We start from the raw sequence: 25840 nt of genomic DNA on the forward strand, positions 1-25840 counted from the left end.
AATTTAACAGGATGGTATTCCTCCCAATGATTGATATGAGTTCAAGTGATATCACATGTGTTTTCTCCACTCTGAAGTTTATCGCGGAACATGCATAGCGTCACAATTTAGCACCAATTGTCACTTTTGACCAGCCACTATGGTGGAAAGCTCTCACATTTGTAGTTGCCGCACCCATGGAAACCAATTTACGTAAAATGGTTTTACGTCTGGGCGGATTGCACACTGAAATGAGTTTTCTTGGGAGCATTGGCCATCTAATGGCAGGTTCTGGTCTGGTAGAGCTTCTGGAAATAATATATGCCCCAAAGGCAGTTGAGCAAATTGTTGCTGGTAAGGCCATTTCTAGGGCAGTACGAGCTCATCTATTGACGCAGTTCTTAATGCATTAATCCTGTCCACTGCATTAGATGTATCCATTCCAGGTGATTCAGGTGAACCAAGTATCACAGATAGTACAGATGGTAATGGTGAGCAAAGTCAAGGCATAGCATCATCAGGTGAATTACATATCTCTAACTGCCCAGATCTAGAGGAAGTCAGGTCAATATATGATGAGTTGATGAAAGGGGATAAGTCGGCCGAGGAAGCCAGTGCAGCTGAAGTTCTGGACAGGATTAAAGACCAGCTTCATAAACAGAAAGAGTTAATGAAGATTAATCGAACAGCCACACTATGGTTACAATACATGGAAATGGTGGACATCCTTAGAATGTTTATCAAAGCTGAACGTATAGGAAACTGGGCTCTACATCTCCAAGCTGTGTCATAGATGCTTCCTTACCTAGCTGCCTCGGGACACAATTCATATACAAAATCAGCTAAATTGTATTTGCAATTCATGTCTAGCCTTGAGAATGATCACTCTGATATATACCAGAACTTTGAAGTTGGATGTCATGTAGTTAGAAGAAGTAATCGCCTGTGGGCAGGCCTGTCCACAGATCTTATCATAGAGCAAGTATTGATGAGAAGCATGAAAATGAGTGGTGGACTTACGAGAGGCAGGGGTATGACTGAACAACAGCGTCTTACTTGGCTACTGTCAACGCTTGCCTGTGCTGAAATCAATGGAGCAATGCAAGAGCTCACAGATGTAAAATATAGTACAGGTGAGCAAAACAAAGAGATGACCAAGGCAAGACAACTCAGTGATATGAAGGATACACGCACCATGCTGATTGCTTTAACTGACAGAAATCCATTTACTCCTCATATGGGTCTTTAGAATATCATGACAGGTCTGAATGCAGATAGCTCTGTGAATGTGGATAAAGCTAAAATCATTGGAGGAACCATATTGGGATCCATGACCGGAGAATCAGTTGGTGAATTCAAATTCAAAAAGAGTAGTGAAGTTATTACACTTGGTTCAAAGTCATCCATCAAAATTGATGGTCAGCAGATAGAGGTGGATCCACAACTTCTGTTTCAACGTCTGATAATTGCTTGGAAAACATCTGATGATATGGAAGGAATCTTCGAGTTTGAGCTATGCAGTTACCCAACAGCTCTATTTGATTACTCGCTATATGCAGATGCTATATGGGGCAAGTTGCCTCCTGATGATGCAGAGATAGTTGGTGATATGCAATTTGTACTCGATGGTGGTGCACTAATACATCATATTCCATGGCCTAGAGGATTCCCCACATATGCAGAAATTTGTTGATTATGTTACTAGGAAGTATGGGAATGCAATCATAGTTTTTGACGGATATGACACTATCTCAACCAAGCACATTACCCAGCAGAGACAAACAGCTGGAAAAATTGGTCAAAATGTAACTTTTTCAGATGAAATGAAACTGACTATGACGAAGGACATCTTCCTGTCTAACTCAAGCAACAAACAGCGTTCCATCTGCATGCTAGGTCACTATCTAGAGATGGCGAATTGCAAAGTACATCATGCCCAAGCTGATGCAGATGTTCTCATAGTACAGAAAGCTGTGAAATCTGCCACCAGGGCTACACCATATTGGTTGGAGATGACACAGATCTTCTTATTCTGCTGTGTTACCATGCAATTTCTGGTGCATTTGATTTGTTCTTCCAGCCTGAACAAAAGAAGCATTCAAAGAAACATCAAGTGTGGAACATAAAGGTGGTAAAGGAGCAGCTAGGTCACGATGTATGCACTCACATTCTGTTTGTCCATGCAATTTTGGGATGTGACACAACTTCCTGTTTGTTTGGTTTAGGAAAAGGGGCCTCGCTTAAAAGGTTTACCACTAATAATGAGTTTCGTGAACAAGCAAAAGTGTTCAACAATCCATGCTCTTCTTCAGATCAAATAACTCTTGCTGGAGAGAAAGCTTTAGTAAGCCTGTACAATGGGAAGTCTGGTGAAAATCTGGACACTCTTCGATACAGGCGGTTCTGTGAAAAGGCTGCAACCAAGAATTCGCATGTTGAACCACAGAGTCTTCCATCTACATCAGCAGCAGCGAGATATCACAGATATCGTGTTTACTTCCAAGTACAGCAGTGGATGGGAAATGAAGAACTACTAGCAGAAGAATGAGGATGGATCACAAGTGATGGAACACTCATTCCTGTAATGACTGACAAGGAGGCAGCACCTGAATTTCTCTTGAAGATAGTGCGATGCAACTGCTCCACAGACTGTCGCAGTCTCAGATGTACCTGCAGAAAGCACAACCTTGAATGTTCTGCAGTTTTTGGTCAATGTCGAGGATCTGGATGCACAAATGTAATTCAGATATCTGATGAAGATAGCGATGACGACTCGCAATAACATTAATTATAAACTTTTGGACAGAATTATAACTATTTAATACAGTTTGTTAAATCAAGAATATAGTTTACAGAGTGTTACGTTTTAATCGTCTATTATGTATATAGTATAGCAGATTTGTAGATCCAACCAAGGTGTTTCATTCCTTTCAGTTTTTTCTGTTAGATGTGACGGCCATGTTGGATTTATGCAAATGAAGCATCTGTCTACCCAGGAAACCATTTATTTACATCTTTTCTGTACTGTACTGTACGATTCTGTTTAAAATTATATTCTAGCATCTTAAACTTATTACTTATGCCACATAGAAGAAAAGTTACATTAAATAATTATATTATTGCGGCCATATTGGATTTATGCTAATTTTCATCTACCCAATCAACACATTTGGCACTCTCATACCTTCTCCGACTCAAAACAATACCAAAGCATCCTGAATTTTTAAAATACCTCATCTAGAATTAAAGTTGTGTCCAAATAGTTATATTTCCATATTGTAAAAATGTGCAAAACAGCCATTTTGAATATATGCAAATTAGGTATATTTCGGAAGCCTAGATTTTCTTAGACTTTGAGTATGTCAATCTATATACCTTTCCGAAAAGCACTGTGAAGAAATTATTTCTGTTGCAATTTGTGATGGGTTGACCCCCTTTTTCTGCTAGAATGACTGGACTATTCCAATGCTCAACTTGTGCAGCAGGAATTTCGTTGTCCCATCCTAGTCTATCCTTGCATAATGACTGTAAGATAATCTTAGCTGGAAGGATCGCTGGTGCAGCCAGGCCCAAGAGGTCGTATACAGAACTCAACGTGCCCAATATACCTCTCCTGGTTAATGGTTTCTCTTTAGTTTCCCCTCTGAACCCAAGAGTTCTTCCTCTATATTCCATTGCAGGCCCAGAGCATAATCTGTAGGGAGCCTATCATGGTCCAAGTCTAACTTCTTGATTCCACCAGCTATGTCCTCTTCAGGAACATTCTCTATGACTTCTCGCCTGTTGGAAATCCATTTTGTGAGTCTGAAACCATTTTGCCTGCAGGCATCTACGAGTGCATTTGCCATAACTTTGCTTTCCCCAATGGTGGGTACCGACTTCTCTGCTGACTGGCATTTTCATACCGCTCATAAACTTCTATTTTGGCACTCTCTGCGGCGATCTTAGTCATCTGCTCCAACATTCGCTTCTCACTGCATATCTCTTCTAATTCATACTTGTCTTTTAGGTCACGTTCTTCTCTTTGTCTACGCAATAGCGCTTCTTTACGTTCAAGCATTCGCCTTTCTTCCATTGACACCATATGTTCTAGCAATTCCGCTCATTTAGCAACTGATTTGTGAGATACATTACCTGTCTTGTATTTCACTTGTGAAACGCTGTCATCGGGAGTAATGCCATCTGTTCTGCCAACTGGAAGATGACACTGACTTTCCTGCAACCAGGTTTCTGTAGCTAATCTAAACTGATCAAAGTCAAACAAACGTGGTAATGTCCATATTTCATATCATGCTGCTTGTCTGCAGGCTCCAAAACACTTTGATACATGCTGTCAGCATGCCATTCTAGAAACGTATGCTTGACCTCAGAAATACTGCTGCCCTGCTTAATCAAAACATTAACTTAATTTTCTCGGCTATGGGTCCCCCAATTCGGGGCCTAGGGCGGTATATGGGGTTGGTTGTTGCAAGAGGGGTCCTACAGCGGGCGCAGCAACCCTGTGAGTTTATTTCTGAGGGCTTATTGCAGACATTTGCATTTTAAAGGGGGCCCGCTTTAGAAAAATACCCTGCTTTCTCTCTAAATTTGGAACGCACATTGGGTAGTAACAGCATATAGAGTGACCACCCGGGACGAATCCTTAGTATGGGAGATATAATTATTTCGTGATAAAGGAATTACTGAAAAGTGTTTGAAGTTTGGGAGGTATGTTAACCCGGTGTATCACGAGAAGCATCGAAACGATATAGTTTGCCAAAATTATCCAGTACTTTATTTTTCTAACTCGCTCATGCCGCGATTAAGGAGACCTTAAAAAGTTTTGAGGTGGGGGGTGTAATCATGTATAGTGCTATAGCCAACGGTGAGGGCACAGTGATTCACGCTGATCGCCAGGAACGTAAAAGCCCAGAGAATCAAAGGGGTAAACTCCAAAATTACTTGAGTTCAATACATATGTGATGAATAAGGTCAGCCGAGTGTCTCTCGCCAATGCGTACAGTAAAATATAGCATGCAATAAACCACTGTAACATGATTTAGGAGATAGCGGGTAAACTCTTGTACCACATTCACTAAATACTCATGTAGAGCAAATCTGACATAAAAACGGGAAATACTGAATTAAGAAATCATTCAAGTACAACTTGTCAACAAGCATGAATACAATTGCTGCAAATAGCCTCCTAGCCTAGTATATATTATTGCGTCATAATATATTAGCGCTTGTATCGAACTGCATGGAAAGTCTCAGAACATATAAACAGGTATTGTCACCGTATTTATAGATCGTCTCGCCAGCCAACACAATTATGTGGCTTCAATCAGTCAGGATTTGGAGTGCTCGATGGCAGTACAGCTTGCACACAGCTTTCTCTGTCAGCCATCATTCTGGAGTCACTGACCCCTGATCTTGGCTTACCCATACCTACCACTAGAGGCGCTAGACGCTAACAAATTAAATACATAAGCATAGTCTTATAATGAAATACACGATAACTTATTTGTGGCGAATAAATAAACGTAGAACGCCAAAAGAACTCATGCGGTTACTTACAAACAGTTGAAATAATACCGTACGATCCAATTTATGCAGAAGCTTTAAAACAGAGATAATTTAAATACATTTGAGCCATGGATGCTGTGCTGTGGATACTTAAATGACTTCTATGTATTCCAATCTTTTTTATGGGACGTTTTGAAAGTTGTTTATGGTCTAGTTCTGTCTTCACTTTGATGTTGACGTTACATAGACAATATTTTAATGATTGTGACTCACGGTGATGCCACCCAGCACCCCTACTATTTACATCGCTGATGGCGCTATTCACACAGTCAATTTGTACAGTCAGCCCACAGATTCCCACAGCGCTAGGTACCTGGACTTTCGGTCATGTCATCCCCATCGCACTAAGAAATTTATTCCATTGACTTAGTCGTATTTTCTCCAAGAAAAAGGACTACGAAAACACGTGTCAGATTTTACTGACTATTTTAAGGTGCGAGGTTACCCAGGGCACATTATAAACCAACGTCGCCACACAAAACTTAACCTAACGTCTTTAAATCTAGTACTACTAACGTTGTTCAAATGTAGGCGATGCTATTAAAGGATGTATTACTTGTCAAACGCTGTGTTACATACATCTTATCTCTTGAAATACTTTTAGCAGTGGTTTGGCCAGTAAAAATACTACATACAAAATCAATCATCATATTACCTGTGTATCACTTCCAACGTAATATACATCACTCAGTGGGATTTTCGTAACATTAGATACATCGGCGAAACAGGAAATAAACGTAAGACTAGGCTGCTACAACGCCGTTCAACTATTCTTACTCTGAAACACTATCTAACCATACCACTTCATTTCAATTCTGTTCATCATTGCATAGCAAACCTTAAAATTATAGGAATCACATTTCAAAAATATGTTCCACCGAAGAGTCGGGGAGTCATTTTAGAAATATGATATAAATTCAATACCATCAAATGTCTGAGCGTTAACGCTGTGAGTTTAAAACACAGCTCATAAACAATGGTAAAATACTAAACAATCTACGCTATCAGAGCTGTAAATGTTTTTTAAATATTAATATCATATTTTTAGCATTGATACCATCACATATCGTTGACACCGTTGTTATTCAAAAAATACCTGCATCATATTATTCAATATCTGTGGTATTTAGGTGTAGGCGACGAACAAATAGTTCAGCAGGAGTTGTATTCACCGCCTTTATGTTCATTCCAGTAACGAATTCACGATTGAATTTACTTTTGTTTTATAATATATCACGATTATGTCCACGTTTTATTTCTACAAATCCGCCATTGTTGTAGGCTGAATCGCGATCCTTTACTGTATTCTACTTCACTGAACACCACACTGTAGCGGTAATGATATATTTGTTCTTGAAAGAATTCTGTATTTCAGATACACCAAATGCTTGTCTATTGCTACTGTGATTGTTATGCACTTACTGTGCAATTGGTGTTTCTTAACAGCCCCATCATTAACATGCAACAATATACTAATTGGGTTCTACAAAAATCGTGTTTACTGCCGTAAATTTTGCACATGCGTGGCGCAACGATCATTGCCGATAGTTGAATATGTGGAGGACGAATTTAGCGCGACTTTAGTGGAAGCGAACGAGACTACATAATGTGTGACGTACTCTTAAACTTAAATTGAAACCCATCGACCATTTCAAATCATAGACAAATGGTGACATTATACATACGTTTAATCGGTGTGCCGTCATAATGTGTGCATGCGCAGTAACACATATGTTGATCACTCTTTAATAGAGAGTGCACATCTGTTCAATTAATTACCTCATTTGTCAAAATATGGAATTTGTATTGTATTATGTAATGATATCCATAATATACATGGGTTATTAATAAATTATACGACGTAATTCTTATTTATTTATGTCTAATGTTTGCATTACCAGTGCACGGGGGTTTAGTGGTAATATTACGTAGGGCTAGGCTATATGTGAACAACATTTGTCAAAGCGTTCATGGGATTAAGGGAGCTGAACGCAAACAAAAATAACGTGTTAACCCAGATTATCTGGGAATGAAAGTCACCCATAATTGAATGGACATGTAGATAACTAGCACACTAATCCAACGGCCACTTCATTGTCTTCTTTCTGCGATGCGAAGCGGTTCGGGCAGATGGGGTGGTCGACGTAACCAAAATCCCGGCAAGCTGATTGGTCCATCCATGCAGATTGACGTTTTGACATGAGGATATATATATATATACAATATATAACGCTAGTTACGATAGAAATTCTTACTTAACAAGAAAAACGTGCAAATTTAAATCAATATCACACGATCTCGCCGTTAAGGTATGTCAAAGAGCAAGAAAGGTAGTTATAAAGACAAAATCCACCCCACTAAATCATTAATAAAATAGCATAAAAGAACCTCCTCCCCCAGTTTGAAACTTGCAGTTACTTGGTAGTCACCCATAATTCTAGTCTCTATTTCTGTGTAGGGGTTTGACAAGGAGATGATGTTATAATTCACTATGTTCGTGTCACAGTGATAAATGTACGCAAACTGTAACGTTACGTTTCATCGCAGAGCACAACTCGGGTTACACTTGACTTTTTTAATGTTATTGTTACAGAAGCATTTACTGACATTTTCCAGTGATTTTGCACCTATATTAACCGACAGAGATCGTTGTGTCACCCATGTGCAAAATTGAGTGCCAGTTTTTATCTGGCCGCAATGTACGCTAAATAGCGACTTTGCTTCTTTGGTGCGTTCCCAACATTGCAGAATTACCTAGTTAGACAATCTATCGCCATCCTTCAAAAGTTATTATTGGACCTTATCTCTTAAAACTATCGCTCTTCATAGTAACCGATGTATTTCATGCATATATAGATATAATCTTTGTTAAAATTATATTATTGATCAACAGATATCGATACTTATTATATTATAAACAAACTTGCGTCAAAAGTAACTTGTAAACTAATAATGATGTATGTTGATGACAGTTCTGTCACAAAAACAACAAATAATTGAATATATTATTCTAACGATTATCGCACGAATATCCATAAAATTGTTTCTGAATATTCTGATGCGTATTTTCAATCGATTTATTTTTAAAATATAAACTATTACATAATAACAACATAATCATGCATCCTAATATGTAGTGAGAACATCTGTTAATTTACAATGGAAATATTTCTCTTACGGTTTGCATCTAAACATATCGGATAATTTCAACTAATTAACTCTCATTGTCATCGGCGTGTTAGTATTTGGCTGATACATGTACTAATAATCCCACCCCTGGGGAAAGCCACTAGCATAGCGCAACTGCCGTAAAACATAGTCATTAGATTGTGAGTCTGTATCGGGGTGGGTTTACTTCCTGGAAAAGCCACCTACAACTGTGTTATATATGGCTGACTAACGCATCATACAGTGGTAGCATATACACCTCGGTAAGCCATGGACTACTCTGTCTGTTTGTTGGCAATTTTTGCCACACTCGTAGCGTTGTCATCAACAACCAGGGTCGGTAAGTCAACATTTTGTTCAATTTTAGCTCGGAAGGAATGCACTCATTGTAAGAATTTTCCGACATCAGCGTCTGGCATTGAAAATAACTTTTTTTTTTTCGTATTTTGGCATTTGGGGTGTGTAGATAAACTGGTGGCACGTTACACCCTTTTCATGTGTCTGTATGAGATATACTTAGTTACTCCTGCGCTTCAGTAGCCGTGTCTTTTAGTTATTAATCCTGTTGTATTAATTTTATCCAAATCCTAGTATTAGCTTTAACAATTACATAAGCTGTGTAAAGATGGGTGCGTTATGGAGCATTATCTTTATAGTGGTACTTTACCATTATAAATGTCACAGTGCTACAAATTATTGAAGTTCTTTAATTGTATTAGATTATGTTCCAAATCATATGTTAGTTTCCCGGTATATTTTAGGTAGTAACAAATGATGTAGTTGTAGCCGAGTTCATTATTCGAATGTCGTAACGAAAATGTCATCTTCTCTAAAAATGATTTATTGATAATGCTGGATATTTTATAATGAGTAGGATTCCACCTCTAAAAAAGGAAAATAATAATATTTTCTTTTTTACATTAAATCAAAATGATTGAGTAGTAATCATTTTTTTCTGAAAATGTAATTTTTAACGTAACGCGGCACCTAGGTCAAATACAATCAAATATTTATTTATTCGTTTTGATTCGATTCAAATTTGGGATTGAAATACACCATATGGTTCGATGAAACCTTGTTGACACATAGCTGTTTTTTCAGCTATTTGGCCAGAAATTCAAATTCCTATATAGTATCACAGCTTTAGTAGCAATGAAAACTTGGTGTACGCCATTATGATTACGTTGGATTTCAAGTTTTAACACTTTAAGTAAACTTTGAACGGGCGTAACTTTTGCATAGTAGTGTGTGTTGGGGCGGCTTATGTGGCTAACGAAGTTCTAAATAATGTGAAGGTAAATAGCCTTTCACTATCGAGTACATTAAATATATTCAATATAGTTTTAATGTCCACATACAGGTACACCATAGCCGTAAATTGGAAGCACGTTTAACACGTACATGGAATTAACTATACGAACTATTGTATATCTTGTATACGATGTTGTGACATCATCAATTAGATGATTTGAGCACGATATTGTGGCGTATAATCATTGTGAGCGGCGCTGTGTGTTTTGTCCACAGCCTTATTGCATTTCCATGTCGCAATTGTGCTACGTCAACATTAACAAATATTATTTCATTTAAAAAAGTTTAACTGGTATCACAGCATATCCATAATCTAATAATGACATTGTTAAAGATAAATCTAAAAAAAATTTCATCTACAGAATATTATAACAGTTTACCACACTATGGCGAAGAGTGTATCGGGGGACCTCTGGAAAACAAAACGCTTAGTTTCGACACATCGAACTATGCTAAGATGCAAACCAGCTTTGCCGATACCACGGAATTTACAGTTTGTTTCTGGATGAAAACCGAAGATGACAGTAACGTTGGCACTATGGTTAGTTATTTCGCTTCCGATGATGACACGTTTGAGGTTGAGAACCCAGGAAACATTCGTACGGCTATAAACGGCCAGGATGGCAACTACACCGAGATTGCAGCCAACTACGGTCTGTGGCACCAAGTGTGCGCCATATGGAAGTCCGAGGATGGTGACTATTCGGTAGGTCAATATTCAAACATGTTCTCCCGATATGGTATATTTAAATAACACGAGAATAGATTAGTCAATTATGGTACATTGACATTGCCATTCATTCCTTGTTTTAGGTGTACAAAGATGGTAATGAGCGGTATGGTTTCAATGGATTGGCTGCTGAACAGACATTGGCTGGTGATGGTGTATTGGTCCTTGGCCAAAAGCAAACACGGCGTGGTGGTGGATTCACGACGAATACTGCCTATCATGGCCAGCTCGCTGCTGTGAATGTATTTAGTAAAGCTTTATCCCACGAACAGGTGGAGGTAAGACCTGGTTACTGTAGTAAATGTAAATGCGATAGGAGTGGAGGTAAGAGCGATATACTACACATAGAAATTTAGGTGCGATTATAGCAGATAGGTAGTGTTAGATATGAAACGTTAGGCGAGGTACCGGACAAGGAAAGTCAGAAAGGATATCAGATATGAAAAGTTAAATACAAGACAAGAATATTGTTAGAGGAAATGATAATATGCAAAGTTAGGCATGACACAGACCTGGTAAGTTAGGCAAGAAACAGATTTGAATGTTAGGTTTGAAATCAGATACGGAAAATTTGGCATTGAAAGGAAGAGTTGGTCAGAAGTCAGATATATTTGGGCGTGGTATCATGCGACGAAATCGCGGTGTATCCTTGCACATACTAGAGGCATGGAGCCGGGAACAGCCACTGGTGGCGCTGTATACAATCGAGACCTATTGCGGCTTGCCGTAGCTCATTTAGATTGATTGTAATTTGGTGATCAGTTTAGCATGATAGAAAGCGTTTACAGTCTTCAAATAACCACAATAGACCGAATATACATGATTCCGGCGTTTCATACTAAATGTTTTCTATTAACAATTTCAGTTTCAAATAATATTCATGAGATATGTCTACGTCATAAACTTGTTAAAGGTTAATAGCATATTGTGTATGCAGTGCGCTTGCCCCAGGATCTTTTTCCGTAATCCACAACGCATGCGTCATCACAGTGAGTTACGTTACATGCATTGTCACGTTCAGCGCCGTCAATGGGCTTCACCACATAGATGGTGTTGAACGTTGTCTTCTTATTCGAAGCCCACACATAAGCAACGCTACCAGATATATACAACAAGCCAGCGACTGCAGAGGATTTGTACACTATCCCACCGTGCCATGACAATCCTGGTCTCCCCCTCATTACCCATAACTCTGGATACATTTTATACTCATTTACCGGTTTTCTCCTTCATCGTAGGCGCTTGCTATGGACAGTCTTAACAGAGGTTGTGGTGATGTATTCTGGTGGTCAGCGCTGACTTTACATAATTTACATAATGTACCAACATCAAATTCGGATATATTAAGAAGTAAGTAAATTCATTCATTCATTCATTCATTCATTCATTCATTCATTCATTCGTTCATTCGTTCGTTCAATCATTCATTCACGATATAATTAATTAATTACGCTATCATGATTGCATTTCTTGTAGCTCTTGACGTCCAAAGGCGATGCCATGACGCAGAGTTCAAGGATAAGTCGTGGGTCTTCTCAGACCCTACAAGTCATGTCAGATTGGACAAAACCATTCCAGATCTGACAGCGTTTACAATGTGCTGGTGGATGAAAGTCACTGACCCTGCTCACACAGACGCAACAATCCTCAGTTACTTCACTGACGGGGACACTGAGGGAAGCATCGTGGTGGAACGAATCAATTCCCTACAGATGTGGATACGTAACGAACAAGGAAAAAACTCTCGTCATAATTTACTGGGCGCTGATTGGCACCACGTATGCGTGTCTTGAGAATCTCGTGGTGGCGCTCATCAGTATTTTAAAGATGCTAAAGCATATTCTGGTAGGTTACTGTCAGCCGGGAATGTCATACATGGGGGCGGTAGCCTTATAATTGGACAGAAACAGAGTACAGTCGGGGGTGGATTTGTAGAACAGTCATCGTTTGTCGGAGAGGTCACTGATTTCAATATGTGGACAGAGAAGAAAAAGAGCAACGAAATCCAAGTAAGTAATGTTTCATGAACCTCAGCTAGACCAATGGAATACCGTAACGTCATAATCAATCGGATTAGTTGGGGTCTAATAACGAACCATAGATCAACTCATTTCTGACGCAAATGTCCGCCGAGAATTCACGGAGCGAGAGAACCGCTCGACTGTGTTTTGTCCTTCAAATAGTGTTTCATTCTTTAAATTCCTCGCCGATCGCCTCCACTGCTGCCATGATCTATGTATAACAATGGCAGTTGGAACAGTCGAAGCGACGGCAGGAGAAAATGAGACGCAAGACGCGCGGTTCTCTCGCTATCGACAATATCACGAATTAGGTCAATTGAAGCTATTGAAATGTTCTAGTAAGTACATGTATGGGGTTACAATATTCAGACCAGCTCTCTAGTAACAAAGACAATTGAGGAGTGATTCATTTTACACTAAAACTTTTTTAGCACATTGACAAAATCTGCTTTTATACTCACAAAGTTGGTTCATCTGCGACGGATAGAATCAAACCATGACTACATAATCAATTAAGTAACATCTAAATATACGAACTCGCGAGTTGATTGTCCAGCCACTATCAAACAAATGAAAGTGTGTTCTACGTGACGATGGTAGGTGACAGGCTACCGAGTGTATTTTCTGTACAAGAACTTACGCATTTGATTGAAGCCAATTCGACATATGATATACCATCACACACCGACGTTGCTGAAATAGCAATACGAGTGCGAAACTTTGTTCTAACCACATTATCCATGGTGTTTTTTTCTTAGGAGTTATTTGATAAATCTTGTAACACTATTTGTGGCGATTCTGTATGGTGGCCATATTTCAAGTCAAGTCACTTGACAGACGTGACGACTTCACCAGCAGTTATACCAGAGTCATGTCGTAAGTCGATTTATATTACTTAGGTACAGTAGTTGTATCATCCAAGGTACATGACATCTCTATGGTTACTGTTCGCGGATGTCAACAATGCGCTGTTTTAATGACATCTATCAGTAGGTCAATCTATCAGTAGGTCAATCGTACAGTCAATCGTACCTATGCCACTTGATTGGTGACAGTGTGTAAATATAATAGGATTTATACCACTTTTGTTCACGTGCATCATTGTTCTCGCCAACGATTTATTCTTGCAAACAGGGTGCGAATGCAAACGCATTCAAAGCGTTACCGTTTACAATTTGCATTACAAATTAAACAAAGTATATGCATTTAATCACACAAATCACAATGAGGGTGCAAATCGCACTAATTTAATTATACTTTCTATGGGAAAAAAAGTACTACAACACTACAATTCAATATTGACACATTTGTTTCCGTCCTGAATCTTAATTTTAATTTGTTTAGAACAACAATCATTTGAACGACACATTTCTCTGAATTCTGCATGTGATGTTGCAGTCACTGGTTCAGGCGGTGGCTGTTCATATCTTTCAACCTTAGGCTTGTGTACGGAATCGGAATCGTCAATTACGATGGCTGAAGTACTTGCTTTCGGTAGTGGAGGTTGGAGAGCATCAGATACGATTTTCTGAAGAGAGTTACTTGTTCGTTTATATGTTCTCAACCCATCATCCGATCTGTGACCAGTGCGTTCTTTGATTAGTTGCTCATCAAAGCCTTTTTCATACAACGAAGTCGCCGCAGTAACCTAAAAGTATGAAAAGAATGATTTGAGAAGTAAATATACCGACATTTATTTGCATCGCGTTTGAAATGCGTTTTCACAATGTACAATATTTGTTTTCAATCGGCGAAATTCAAACACATTTGAACCCATCCCAAGATCCCACCCACCCCAGAATCACTTACCTTACCCGAGTGTCCAGTATGATACCCATCTATTCCAGCCAGATCACACATTCTTTTTGGATATTGTCGTAAAGTATTTACTCCAATCTTCTGTTTAGAAAATTTGAGCCCTCCGCTGGACGTCAGTGGACGTCGGTAGAAGGGACCTTTCGGTGGAATACATTGCAAATAACGTTTCAATAACTGAACAACACATCGCGTGTTGGAAGGATCGCCGTATTGGCGCACATTTTTATACGGGATTTTCCGCGAGTAATACAGTCCTCCTTGATTATTTTTACACGGTCTACCATTAAATTCAATATAGTCAGCTTGATTGTCTGATCCTTGTACGAACTGTTCGGCTGTAAGGTTACTATGTTCGTCGACTGCTCGGAGAGCGAACACTTTACACACATAAAAGTAGACCGCATAACTCAAATTTGTAGCAGACTCTATGGAAAAAACCTTATCCCACAATTTGTTTTCATCATCATCTGTGTATGGTTCAGCTTGACGTTTAATAAGACCTATTCCCCGTCTGTCTATACTCTTCATTACACCATCCAGGGTGTGATGGAATTCCATAAATTCCCGAGCATGTGTATCCATAAAGCACAAGTCAACTCTTTTGCATTCGTCACGTAATATCTCTGAATTGCGCTACAAAGCACACGCAGGCTATTAGATGGATATTCTGTTCCGTCTTGTCGACGAGCCTCGACAACAAAGCGACACAACCAAAATGAAAGTTCACGTACACCAAGTTCGCTGCATAATCTGGGAAGAAATGTGAACACGTCACTACTGCTTACCCCGTGCTTCTCGACTCGTTCATTTCTGGCTCGGCCCCATTCATCCCACACAGACACTCCCCAGTTAGTACATCTACGCGTGTTTTTTGGCACTCGCGAATTCTGAATGGCAGCTATCTGTTCATTGTCTACAGGTAAACCCAAACGTTGACGTTCTTGTTGTTTTGTTAACTTAAAATCTTCTTTTTCGTCGTATTGAGAGCAAAATCTCTCAATGTCATCGTTGTACTCCGAATCGGAGATGTCACTGTATTCGACCATCACTGAGCGCTGCCTGCATTCGAAATGACAAGACCATGGCTTTGACACGTGGTAAATTCAAATGTATTCAAAATATTGACCAATGAGTGAAGTTTATTTGAAAAGACCATTCAGCAAATAAGGCTTATTGGTCATATCACTTAACATCCAATCGTATTCAATGAACGCAGATGAATCTCAAAGAGCATTCTCATGCAAATTTGAAGTGGCACAATCTCACGCACAACCGAAACAGTCACTAAACATCTCTTGCAATTTAATCGTTTTATGCATGGGGATGAGTGGTATAAGCCGTTAATCGCAACTCGTTGTCGTGCGTTTACAACTATAAAACTCCAACTCGTGCGATTAACTATACATATTGACCACTCTGTTCTTTGTAAAATTTGGTGCCGCGCATTTAAAATACGATTATGGTTTGCATTTAAGCTTTGGTTGTGTATCGTAAGTATGAACACCCAATTTTTGACTTAGTTGCAAAATCTATGCGTTTATAATCTACATAAGATCACGTAAGTCTACAGTGATTATTTCCATAAACAGTGTTATGTACGCAGAAACAAGGGTAAACAATTTAGTGCCCATATGATTACAATATAGAGTCTAGTTAACTACATCTAAGTCCAGGTCATAGGCGAGTGCATGTATGAAGTAAATTGTGAAATAAAGAGTTATTACAGGCATTGTCATAATGTATCCACGTCAACGATGCATTGGTATACATGACTTATAATTAATGAGACCTTTTTTCGTGGCGGAGAAATGTCATATCTGTGTGGTTCAACAATTGTATTAAATCCGTTTAGAAATGCCAACAAAATAACTGTAAAATGGATGTTTGAAAATATAAGTTACTGCCAATTTCAACCCTAAAGAAGGAGTTTATGTATATTAATCACAGATAGTTATTTTGCGAGATTACATATTAGCTAAGGCAGTTCGTGTCGAATTTACACTACATGTTACTCCGTCTATATGAAAAAACATAATGGGAGAGAACTTCCAATTGTATGTAATGAACACATATTATCGTACTGGGAACAAAATAAATTAAATGTACTTGTTTTAAATATTAGGATGTATATCAATAATAATATATAATATTTTCATTATATGACACCGTGCACATATTCGAGATATGAATAAATAATTTCACCAAATTTGAGAAATTTTCGAATATTTTGAACGCTTGCTTCTCGCAAACATTTTCTGATGACCTCATTGTTTTGTCATTTCCGATATACTAATGCACTTACTCATAATAGAATCATAAAGAATATGTTCTTCCATTCTTTCGGGACGTCTTTATAGTTGATATTCTAGCTTTGGAAATGTTTTGACATTCTTGTATTGATGTTTTGTCATTTCAGCCGCCGTTGACCCATGTGCCCCAGGGGTATTCGACCAGTACCTATGGAAGTTCAACAATACAGGAGATTTTAGTCTGGCCACCATGCCCAAACATATACCAGAACTCACTGAATTCTCCATATGCTACTGGATGCGATTAGATGGCCATTATGCTAATTATTCCAACACGGCAGTCAGTTATTTCGTTGATGGTGACAGCGAAGGTAGCATAGTTATTGAAAACGTCAACAATCTTGTTGTAACTGTCAACAACCAGAAAAGTGAATTCACTGGTATCGATCTGAACAACCAGACCTCCCACTTTATATGCTTACTGTGGAAGTCAGAAGGTGGCGAGTTTTCGATCTATGATAAGAAAACGGAATTGTACACAGGTTACGGATTGGCTACAGGAACGACAGTCAGAGAGGGTGGGTCGTTACTGATTGGTCAAAAACAGACAGTACAAGATGGCGGATTTAGCAAATTGGATGCGTTTTATGGAAGACTACGGTACTTCAACATGTGGGACTACACGCTTTCGTACAGGCAGATAAAGGTATTTATTCTAACAAGTTTCTATATTGGTACCACTTTTCTTGCTTACAATCTCAACACTGACGTCACGAATATTCCACACCCCTTGAAGTTAATCACTAATATATTTTTGTGTCGGCGCCTGAACAAAAACGTCTCCTAAAATGATTGTTATGCACCCTTACTGCATCTCTGGTTTGAAATGTCGTTGTTCATATTCGGTCCTACTACGTTTAGTACTTTTATTCAATTGCTTATCAATTGCCAAGACACAAAAAATGTTAAAAACAACTAGCATAATTCATCGTACAAGTTATTCCCTGACATATTAAGTAACTGAATTATGTGTTGCATTCATTAAAAGTGTTAATGTATGTTATTAATTTGTAGAAAGCCACAAGAGCATGCGACCCTGACTGTGGCAACGTCATTTCCTTGCATGAACTAGATTATCCAGATTTAATTAACATAAAAGCAGTGCCATTTACATGCGGTAAGTGCCCTACTGTGGATTATTACTGAAGTACAATTGAGTACATGTAATTTGTAGTTCTTTTTTGTAACCATTGTTACGCTACACCTAGTGACATAGATGATTGTAAATACATTCATTCTTAATGGTTTTATTCTGATATTAGAACCTAAAGAACCTAGGCCAATCGGGGAACAGACCACGATTATCCCATCCACGCTGGCCGATGTCACGACTGCTCAAACAACTCTTAAACGAGTAACTGTAAAACCAACAACTCAAGGCATTCCAACAACGATGAAATCACTAACACGTGGAGTTCCTACAACTGCAAAAGGAGCGACAACCGAAAGGACAACGGCAGCAATCCCAGAAACCACGACAAAACCACCGTGTCCAGAAACGGAAACTGAACTTCCGTGTCCAGATGTAGAAAATAGCGTCAGCGTCATTGGTGATGGTAAGATTACCCTGTTCGTAGTATGTGATAAAAACCAGCTCTTCAACTTTACATATCTTACAACTTATAATAACATATGAAATGGCGGATTGAAAATACCACTGATCAATGTTATTATATTGTAGGTGGGAACTTTTATTGCAAATCATCTGGCAAAATTGTTTTGTATAATAATGAATTTTCTGTCCAATTTATAGAGGTACGCATTCCACATGGATTAACCAATGTAGCATTTGGTAAGTGTGCAGAACAGAGTTCCTCGCAATGGCATTCCAAAGCCAAAGACGCGGTAGATGGTGATACCGATGCTGAATTCTGTCATCGCTCTTGCTCTTTGACTTCTAGGGAATATGAACCATGGTGGAAAACTGACCTCGTCAAACCACGCACGGTTAATTATATCACATTGACAAACAGAGGAGACTGTTGCCGTAAGTAGATATCTAGATAAATCAGATTATATGGCGCAATATTAAAAAGCGGCGATCTTCGCGCCGTGTTCGCTTCGATATGGGTCTCACAGCGACGTATACAACGCGTGTAAAATACAATGTTTGTTTGCATAATATTCAAACACGCGCTATGCGACGACCACTACCATTTAAAGGTGCATGCTCAATAATCACGACGTTCGGGCCAGATACTATACCCCATTGCCCAGTGCTCTATCGAGTGTAGGATTATCTAGTCACTACTATGGTAATTATCTTTTTTCAGAAATTAAACACGAGTATAATAACTTTTTAACATGTAGCGGTTGATTAGTTCTTTGTCGATTCATTCTTTGTTTTTTGACTAACAAATTGAATTTTTGTCTTGTTCTGATTGCGATGAATTGTTCAGCTCGAATGAAAATGCGTCGTTGTTTGTGCTGTGTGTCACTGCGCAAGTAGTTCACACCAACGATAAAGTCGGCAGCAATTATATAAACTTGACTTTGTTTTATTTTTCTTGTAGAGTCACGTCTTATAGGCGCAGAGGTGCGTATTGGAAACAAGAAGAATTTCCGTTTAAATGCTTTGTGTAGTGTGGTCACTTCTGCTGTAGCATCACAGAAAACCATCAAAATACAATGCGAGAATGGTCCATTGACTGGCCGATATGTAAGTGTACAGTCACGCTGCAAGACAACTCAGTTGTCACTTTGTGAAGTTGAAGTGTGGTCGGATGATACCGACGGTGTCATTGATGCGACTGAGTCTCCAGGAACCAAGGTGACAGATACGCCAGGATCTGTTGTCACAGATGCTGCAACGGAATCTCCAACTGACAAAGGTAGGGTTCCTTCAAGTTATTGACCATCAGCTGTATGTGAATACTAGCTAGTGTTATCAACACCAATAACACGTTTGTGGGTTCGCCAAATGTCAAACCATAAGTTATATGAATATCATTGTTTGTCGATGTATTTGTTTCTCGCTTCCACATAGTTGGATGTACCAACCCTGTGTGTTTAATCTTGCACTGTCTCGGTTTCGTTGGTAATCCATGTCAAATAAACAGTCTCTATTATCGCAAGTTTAGTCTTTCATAGCGTTATGTTGTCATATTGCAAGGGATTGGCATAATTATCTATATACTTTTTTACTTGGTATCATCTGTGTTATATTTCTTTGGGAGGTGTTCTAAGAAGCTCTCTTGTTTGCACGTCAATACTTTTTAAAAACATGTTGTTGTTTACCTCGTGGTGACAGCTTATATGCATAATGCTGTAGTTCATCCAGCATGTATTGTTATAATAAATATTCACTTTTTATAATAATATTAAATATGTTTGCCATGAACTAAATATTTTAGGGAAGGGGTATTCTTACAATACCTTCATATTCGACAACAAGCAGTATTGATTTCAAAATCACAATAACTATGTCTTCGTGAAATACGCGTACAAGCTAATAAGTGATGCACTATACAATGCGAAATATGTCTACAATCAAAATTATTTGAGTTATTTTTATTTTGTAGAGTGTTTACTTCCATTTGGATTGATAAACGTTGCCACGACTGCCGTAACTCAGAGCACAACTCAAGGAAATTCCATTTCTACCAGGGCAGTAGACGGAAATAAAGATAGTGATTTCCGTGGGAGATCGTGTACAAGGACTGAACTTGAAGAAGAGCCATGGTGGAAAGTTGACCTCGGGGAATCTCTTGATGTATATGTGGTTACAATCACCAATAGAATGGATTGTTGTTGTAAGTATATAATGCTGGTATTAACTCAAATATGACTCAACGGAAGATTCAATGTATGTTTGTGATTTTATGAGTGAATCTGGCCATTTAATAGTTACTCAATCGTTGGGCAATGGTTTATTCTCTGTTTCAGTTTCTGTAAATTTATACTGTCTGTCTTTACTTTTGCAATCGCACTTGAATATATGTATGTTAGTTTGTTTTCTGTTTTATTACATTAAAAAGCCGATAAACTCCTGAACGCCGAAGTACGTGTCGGCGACAGTAGTAACATCGACGACAACGCCCTCTGCGGTTTCCGTATCGATGAAGACGTCGTCGTGCAAGAGACGATTGAAATTGTATGCGGATGTGGTACTCCCCTCACCGGACGTTACGTCAGCGTCCAGCTCGCTGACAAGACACAACGACTAAGCCTCTGTGAAGTTGAAGTATGGGCACCAGGTGGCCCAACGGTGAGACCATGTAACTCGTGCAGAACATAAAAACCTTTATATATGCTGCTAGTCTTGTATATAACTAAACTAATATCCTAAAATAGTGTTATTTTTCACATTTTTATTGTTATTCTTGTTTATTTAGGAATATATTTTTGGTTTTACTTCCCGTTATTAACTTTATTTTATGTATCGTATCTTGGACGCCTTAACTGCATTTGGCATAATGCATTTGAAAATCTCGTGCAATCTCGTGCAATCTCGCATAAGAGTCAATGTGTTCAGGAGCCGCGTCTCAGTCTACGTTTCGTCATATCGGCTATAGGGTAGTTCAACCCTGAACAATTGTTATGTCCGTCACCGTACACACAATTGTTTGCCAAATGTGTTGCCAAATAGAAAAAGAATTGTTCATGCCTAGTTTTGTTATTTTTTTTTTCTTTTCTTTTTTGGCGCAGGATCAGGATAAACGTGATACACCAGGACAGGCAGAGACACGATTGCGGTTTCAGTTTCGTTGAAGATATCTTTTTCTCAATCGAAATACCTATCCAATAAATGTACTGAATTGCAGACAATCAAGAATCAGAATCTCAAAATTATTATACTAAACAGCAGTATTCCTGCATACAATATTGTTTTAAAAAATTAGGACAAATCTTAGTATTGTATTGAACCATTACAGTACGACATGAAAATCATTACTCTACTCTGATGACTACAACTGAGTCGGGAATGTAAAAAAAAACGATAATGACATTTTGCCAGACATAAATTAGTAGTCTGTCGAATTGTCAGGTTTGACAAATACCTGGCTAACACACTGAATTCAGGTAAAAACCATTTCATTGGCGGACTTGTAGGCGGGGAATTAGTTACAATCGGTAAGTCCGATTGATTAGTTCCTGATTGGTTGAAACTCTGGGTATCATCGGTAAATACCTCCATCGGGTATAATTTTTGAACCGGACGGTTTGTTGTACCTGTAGCGGTATCTGCTGCTCGTACCATCCCATCTGGGCCATTAATTAATTTGATGACTTCAGCGATGTTCCATTTGAATTAGCGCTTGGTGTCATCGATTACTACGCCACCAACCTTAATGGTGTTTACTTTCATCATCTGTGAAAGAATGTTTTCTCTCAGAAATGTTCCATCGACCAGTGCCTTCAAATTTCATTTTTATAAGGGCCGTTAACAATTGATTCCGACTGTACATTTTGTAGTGATTTCCTCAAATTGATTTGTCGAGTTCATCGTCATCGATTGGCGAGTTTGCAAGTGTAGTTGACAGAGGTCCCGAAATGAAATGCGAAGGAGTCGTTGTTTGACGGCGATGCATAGGTAAAAGGTCGGTCGTAAATTAGAATACTAGTATATTGTACGGAATTGATCAAAAGTGGGGTTTTACCAAGAGCTTTTTTGAGTTCAATTTTCGTCATGCCGATTATGCATTCCAAACCCCTACCCCTCCTTGCCCGTTTGGGGGATGAATGTCAACGTCATTTTATTTTCGGCGAAAAAATTATTGGACTTCAGGCGATGACAATAGTTCATGCAATTCGTGTGATGCCGCCAAATAAGTCGTCGTGCGCGTGTTACCGGAAGGAATTATGTGTGGTAGCGATCGCCTTCTTGAGCTGCGTTAAAGCGGGGGAGTCGTCGCCTGCGCATGCGTCAGATGGCCATATCGTGTCATTGTTTACAAACAAGCGTGTACCTACTAGTATGAGCCTTTGCGCTTTTAGCGTGTGTTGTTATCATCGCTTGGGACTCAATTCCTGGGCGTGCGCAGGTGACGACCCTCCTGCTTTAAAGTCGTTTTCACCAAGTTACCCGCAAATGTCTTGGCATCGGCATCAATGTAAAAAGAGAATGTTTAGTTTGTGCAGGATTCGATGATGGTGAATAAGGACAAGCAGCGTATATTGAGAAGCGTCTTATTCATTAAGACGAAGACAGTAATAGGAATAGCAAAATAGGTACAGTGCAGCTGGGCTTTGATAACCTCGCCGGGATTCGGGAAAACATAATCGAAATGCCCGCGCTCAGCGCTCATTGGCTGAATACAAACTATGTAGAAATGAGGTATGCTTTCTATCGCATTCGTAATATCACTGAGAATAAAATAAATATAAATATACCATAAATGCACACAAAACTAAGAACTTGTAATAAAATTAGCGAATAAAACACAACGAATATGCGAAAATGAAGTATGTCATAATAAAACGAAACCAATGTTGCTTAGCTCCACTGGCTGACGCAGTGACGCGATACTAGTCACCGGGTATTATTGTACATGTTGTATATGAAATTTATTTTTACGAATGAATTAGAGAAATCACTGATTCTGGTACGAATTAGAGTAATTTCACGTTAGATTGTACAGGTAAATTAATATTAGTAATACTATAAATATTGCCACGGTTGGATCAGTCGTATGGCTTAGCAGTCGCATATTCTTGGGTTTAGAAAATCTCTACATAGAATAGAGATTGTGAATTCTGCTTTTCAATTAGAGAAAACGACTCGATCATGCTAGAATTTAATGAGAAATTATAGGTGGGACGGGTCGGATTCCATTTCCCGCCACGCGCTATAAACATTAAACGCGTCCATAGGTGGCGTAGTTTATCCCGTATAAGGATAGATAAATTAATTAATTAATAAGTAAATTAATAAGTAAATTAATAAATAAATAAATAAATAAATAAATAAATAAATAAATAAATAAATAAATAAATAAATAAATAAATAAATAAATAAATAAATAAATAAATAAATAAATAAACGTTGTATACTGTACGCCCCGGCGCGTGACGAAATCAATGGTGCCATATATAATTATAGTTCAGCAGTCTCGTTGTGATCATATTGCTTTTACCGAACGTTCCACCAAGGATGTATAAGATGTGGGTAATCAAGGGCGTGTTACGAGATGGGAATCTCATGCGAATTGCTTAAATATTCAGAAAATCTCAAAAGAAAGCTATATTTCTAGGAATTCCAATGCATATTAATTAGTCAGTGTAAAAGAACTGGTTTGTATTCATATCAGACCGTTTTAGGCAGTGCCCTTGCTTATTCGCAAATCGTGTAATACGTGCGATTTTAATTCGGTGAAAATCATTTCACGCATTACTATTTACGCCATCAAACATTCCGAAAACGTATTGCGTTTTGTGACGCTATTGGTTCGAACGCCCGCTAAGTACGAGAGTTCTCTTCTCGCGTAATCTCTATCGCATACCGCCGTACAAATAGTAAGGGACGGCAGTTACACACCTTTATCTTCTCAAACTTTGTGTATATATGTCTAGTCATCGTGTTCAAGTTATTATAATACATAGTAGTTGCCCAAACATGTGTGTGTGTGAATGTTTCTGTATTGACGACCAACGAATGAAAATGAATCTTTTTAAATGTTCTTACGCTACCTTGTTGATGAATAACATTTTTGAGTTAGGTGAACTTTGACCACGGACGGGACTTATTTATTTTAAATAAAATTGCCTGTTGTCGGCCTATTTCCGGCCTGAGACCCGATGACTTCTTTGCTCGGGAAAATATCACAAAGATGGATAATGCCTACAAAAATTCTGCCCTGTCTCATAAGATTTCAGTTATAGTTAGTTGGCGTTAGTTAGCAAAGTCGGAATCGACTATTTATTTAGTATGAGTACATCATGATTGTTATTTATTAGCATTGATTGCTTGCGTATACAAGACCGTGTTATGTTACATTGTTAAGAGCGATGAAATTAAAGATCTCGCTATTTTAATCATATATCTTTTTCTCCGTCACGGCTGGTGTAGAATAACTTGAATTTGCAATCACCAATTGCTGCTACCTGTGAAATACAAAGTAACGTACAGAAATAACGCAGAATACATGGCAGGGTAAATACTATTTTAAGCAAAGTAGTATACACGTACTAAGTCTAACCATGGTTGATATTAAACTGTAATAGCGAGAAACTTGACAACAAGGCCGACAAAACAACCCGGCAAACTGGCGCGTTTCACTTGCGACAAGGCATATTTAAAACAGTTATTGATTTAAAAACGCGTGTTTTACTTGTCCCTTAATATATTGCGTGTGTGTCCATGACCACCGTTTTTCATTGAAATTAAATTACAATGGAATATTCTTCCAGTGTGTCAAAATGAGTAAACTATAACATTTATGATGGAATAAAATTCAGACATAAAATGTAAACCGCACGAAAAACACATGTATTATCTGCAAGTTAGTGAAAATATATATTGTTAATGTATTAACTCATATGAATGTACAGCAAATGCGACAATCACAGCCACTGACAGAAACAAAGAACACGTTTTATTGGGTTTAGTTATGAAAATAAACAGTATACGGAATATCCATTCCTTTTCAGAACGGTGTTTCCAGTTTTTTTTGTTTGTTTTTTTGGTGTTTTTTTTCAAAACAAATGTGTGTGATAAATTGTGCAAGGCATCGATAATATGTATGAAAACCAACCAATATTAATGTGGGAGACTTTCTTATACATGTAAGCTGGTAGTCATGATTCATAAATAGATTCTGAACACCTGCACGGATTGAGCAATAGCGCCACCATATGATCATACTGAGAAATAGAAACAAAATATGTTCTAAATATGGAGTAAAATTAAACATTTAATATAATTTAGTGAAAATGACTAACTTGCATACAGTGTAATTTGAAAGAAAATATCAGCAAAATAGGGAAAAGAAAAAAACGTA

At 38.3% G+C, this 25840-nt stretch overlaps 1 protein-coding gene and 1 pseudogene across 1 annotated transcript; one reads left to right on the forward strand and one right to left on the reverse strand.

Moving 5' to 3' along the window:
• The first annotated feature begins 10342 nt into the window (after positions 1-10342).
• LOC102807370 (uncharacterized) lies at positions 10343-21611 on the forward strand (annotated as a pseudogene).
• On the reverse strand, positions 13996-15174 carry LOC146729801 (uncharacterized). Its single transcript, XM_085495141.1, has 2 exons — positions 14584-15174; positions 13996-14422 (listed from the first exon to the last, which is right to left on the reverse strand). The coding sequence occupies exons 1-2, from the start codon at positions 15172-15174 to the stop codon at positions 14060-14062; spliced, it is 954 nt and encodes a 317-aa protein (XP_085351267.1). The 3' UTR covers positions 13996-14059.
• Positions 21612-25840: the final 4229 nt, after the last annotated feature.

The sequence above is a fragment of the Saccoglossus kowalevskii genome, chromosome 21, assembly GCF_978046115.1.
Source record: "Saccoglossus kowalevskii chromosome 21, keSacKowa6.1, whole genome shotgun sequence".
Lineage (NCBI taxonomy): Eukaryota > Metazoa > Hemichordata > Enteropneusta > Harrimaniidae > Saccoglossus > Saccoglossus kowalevskii.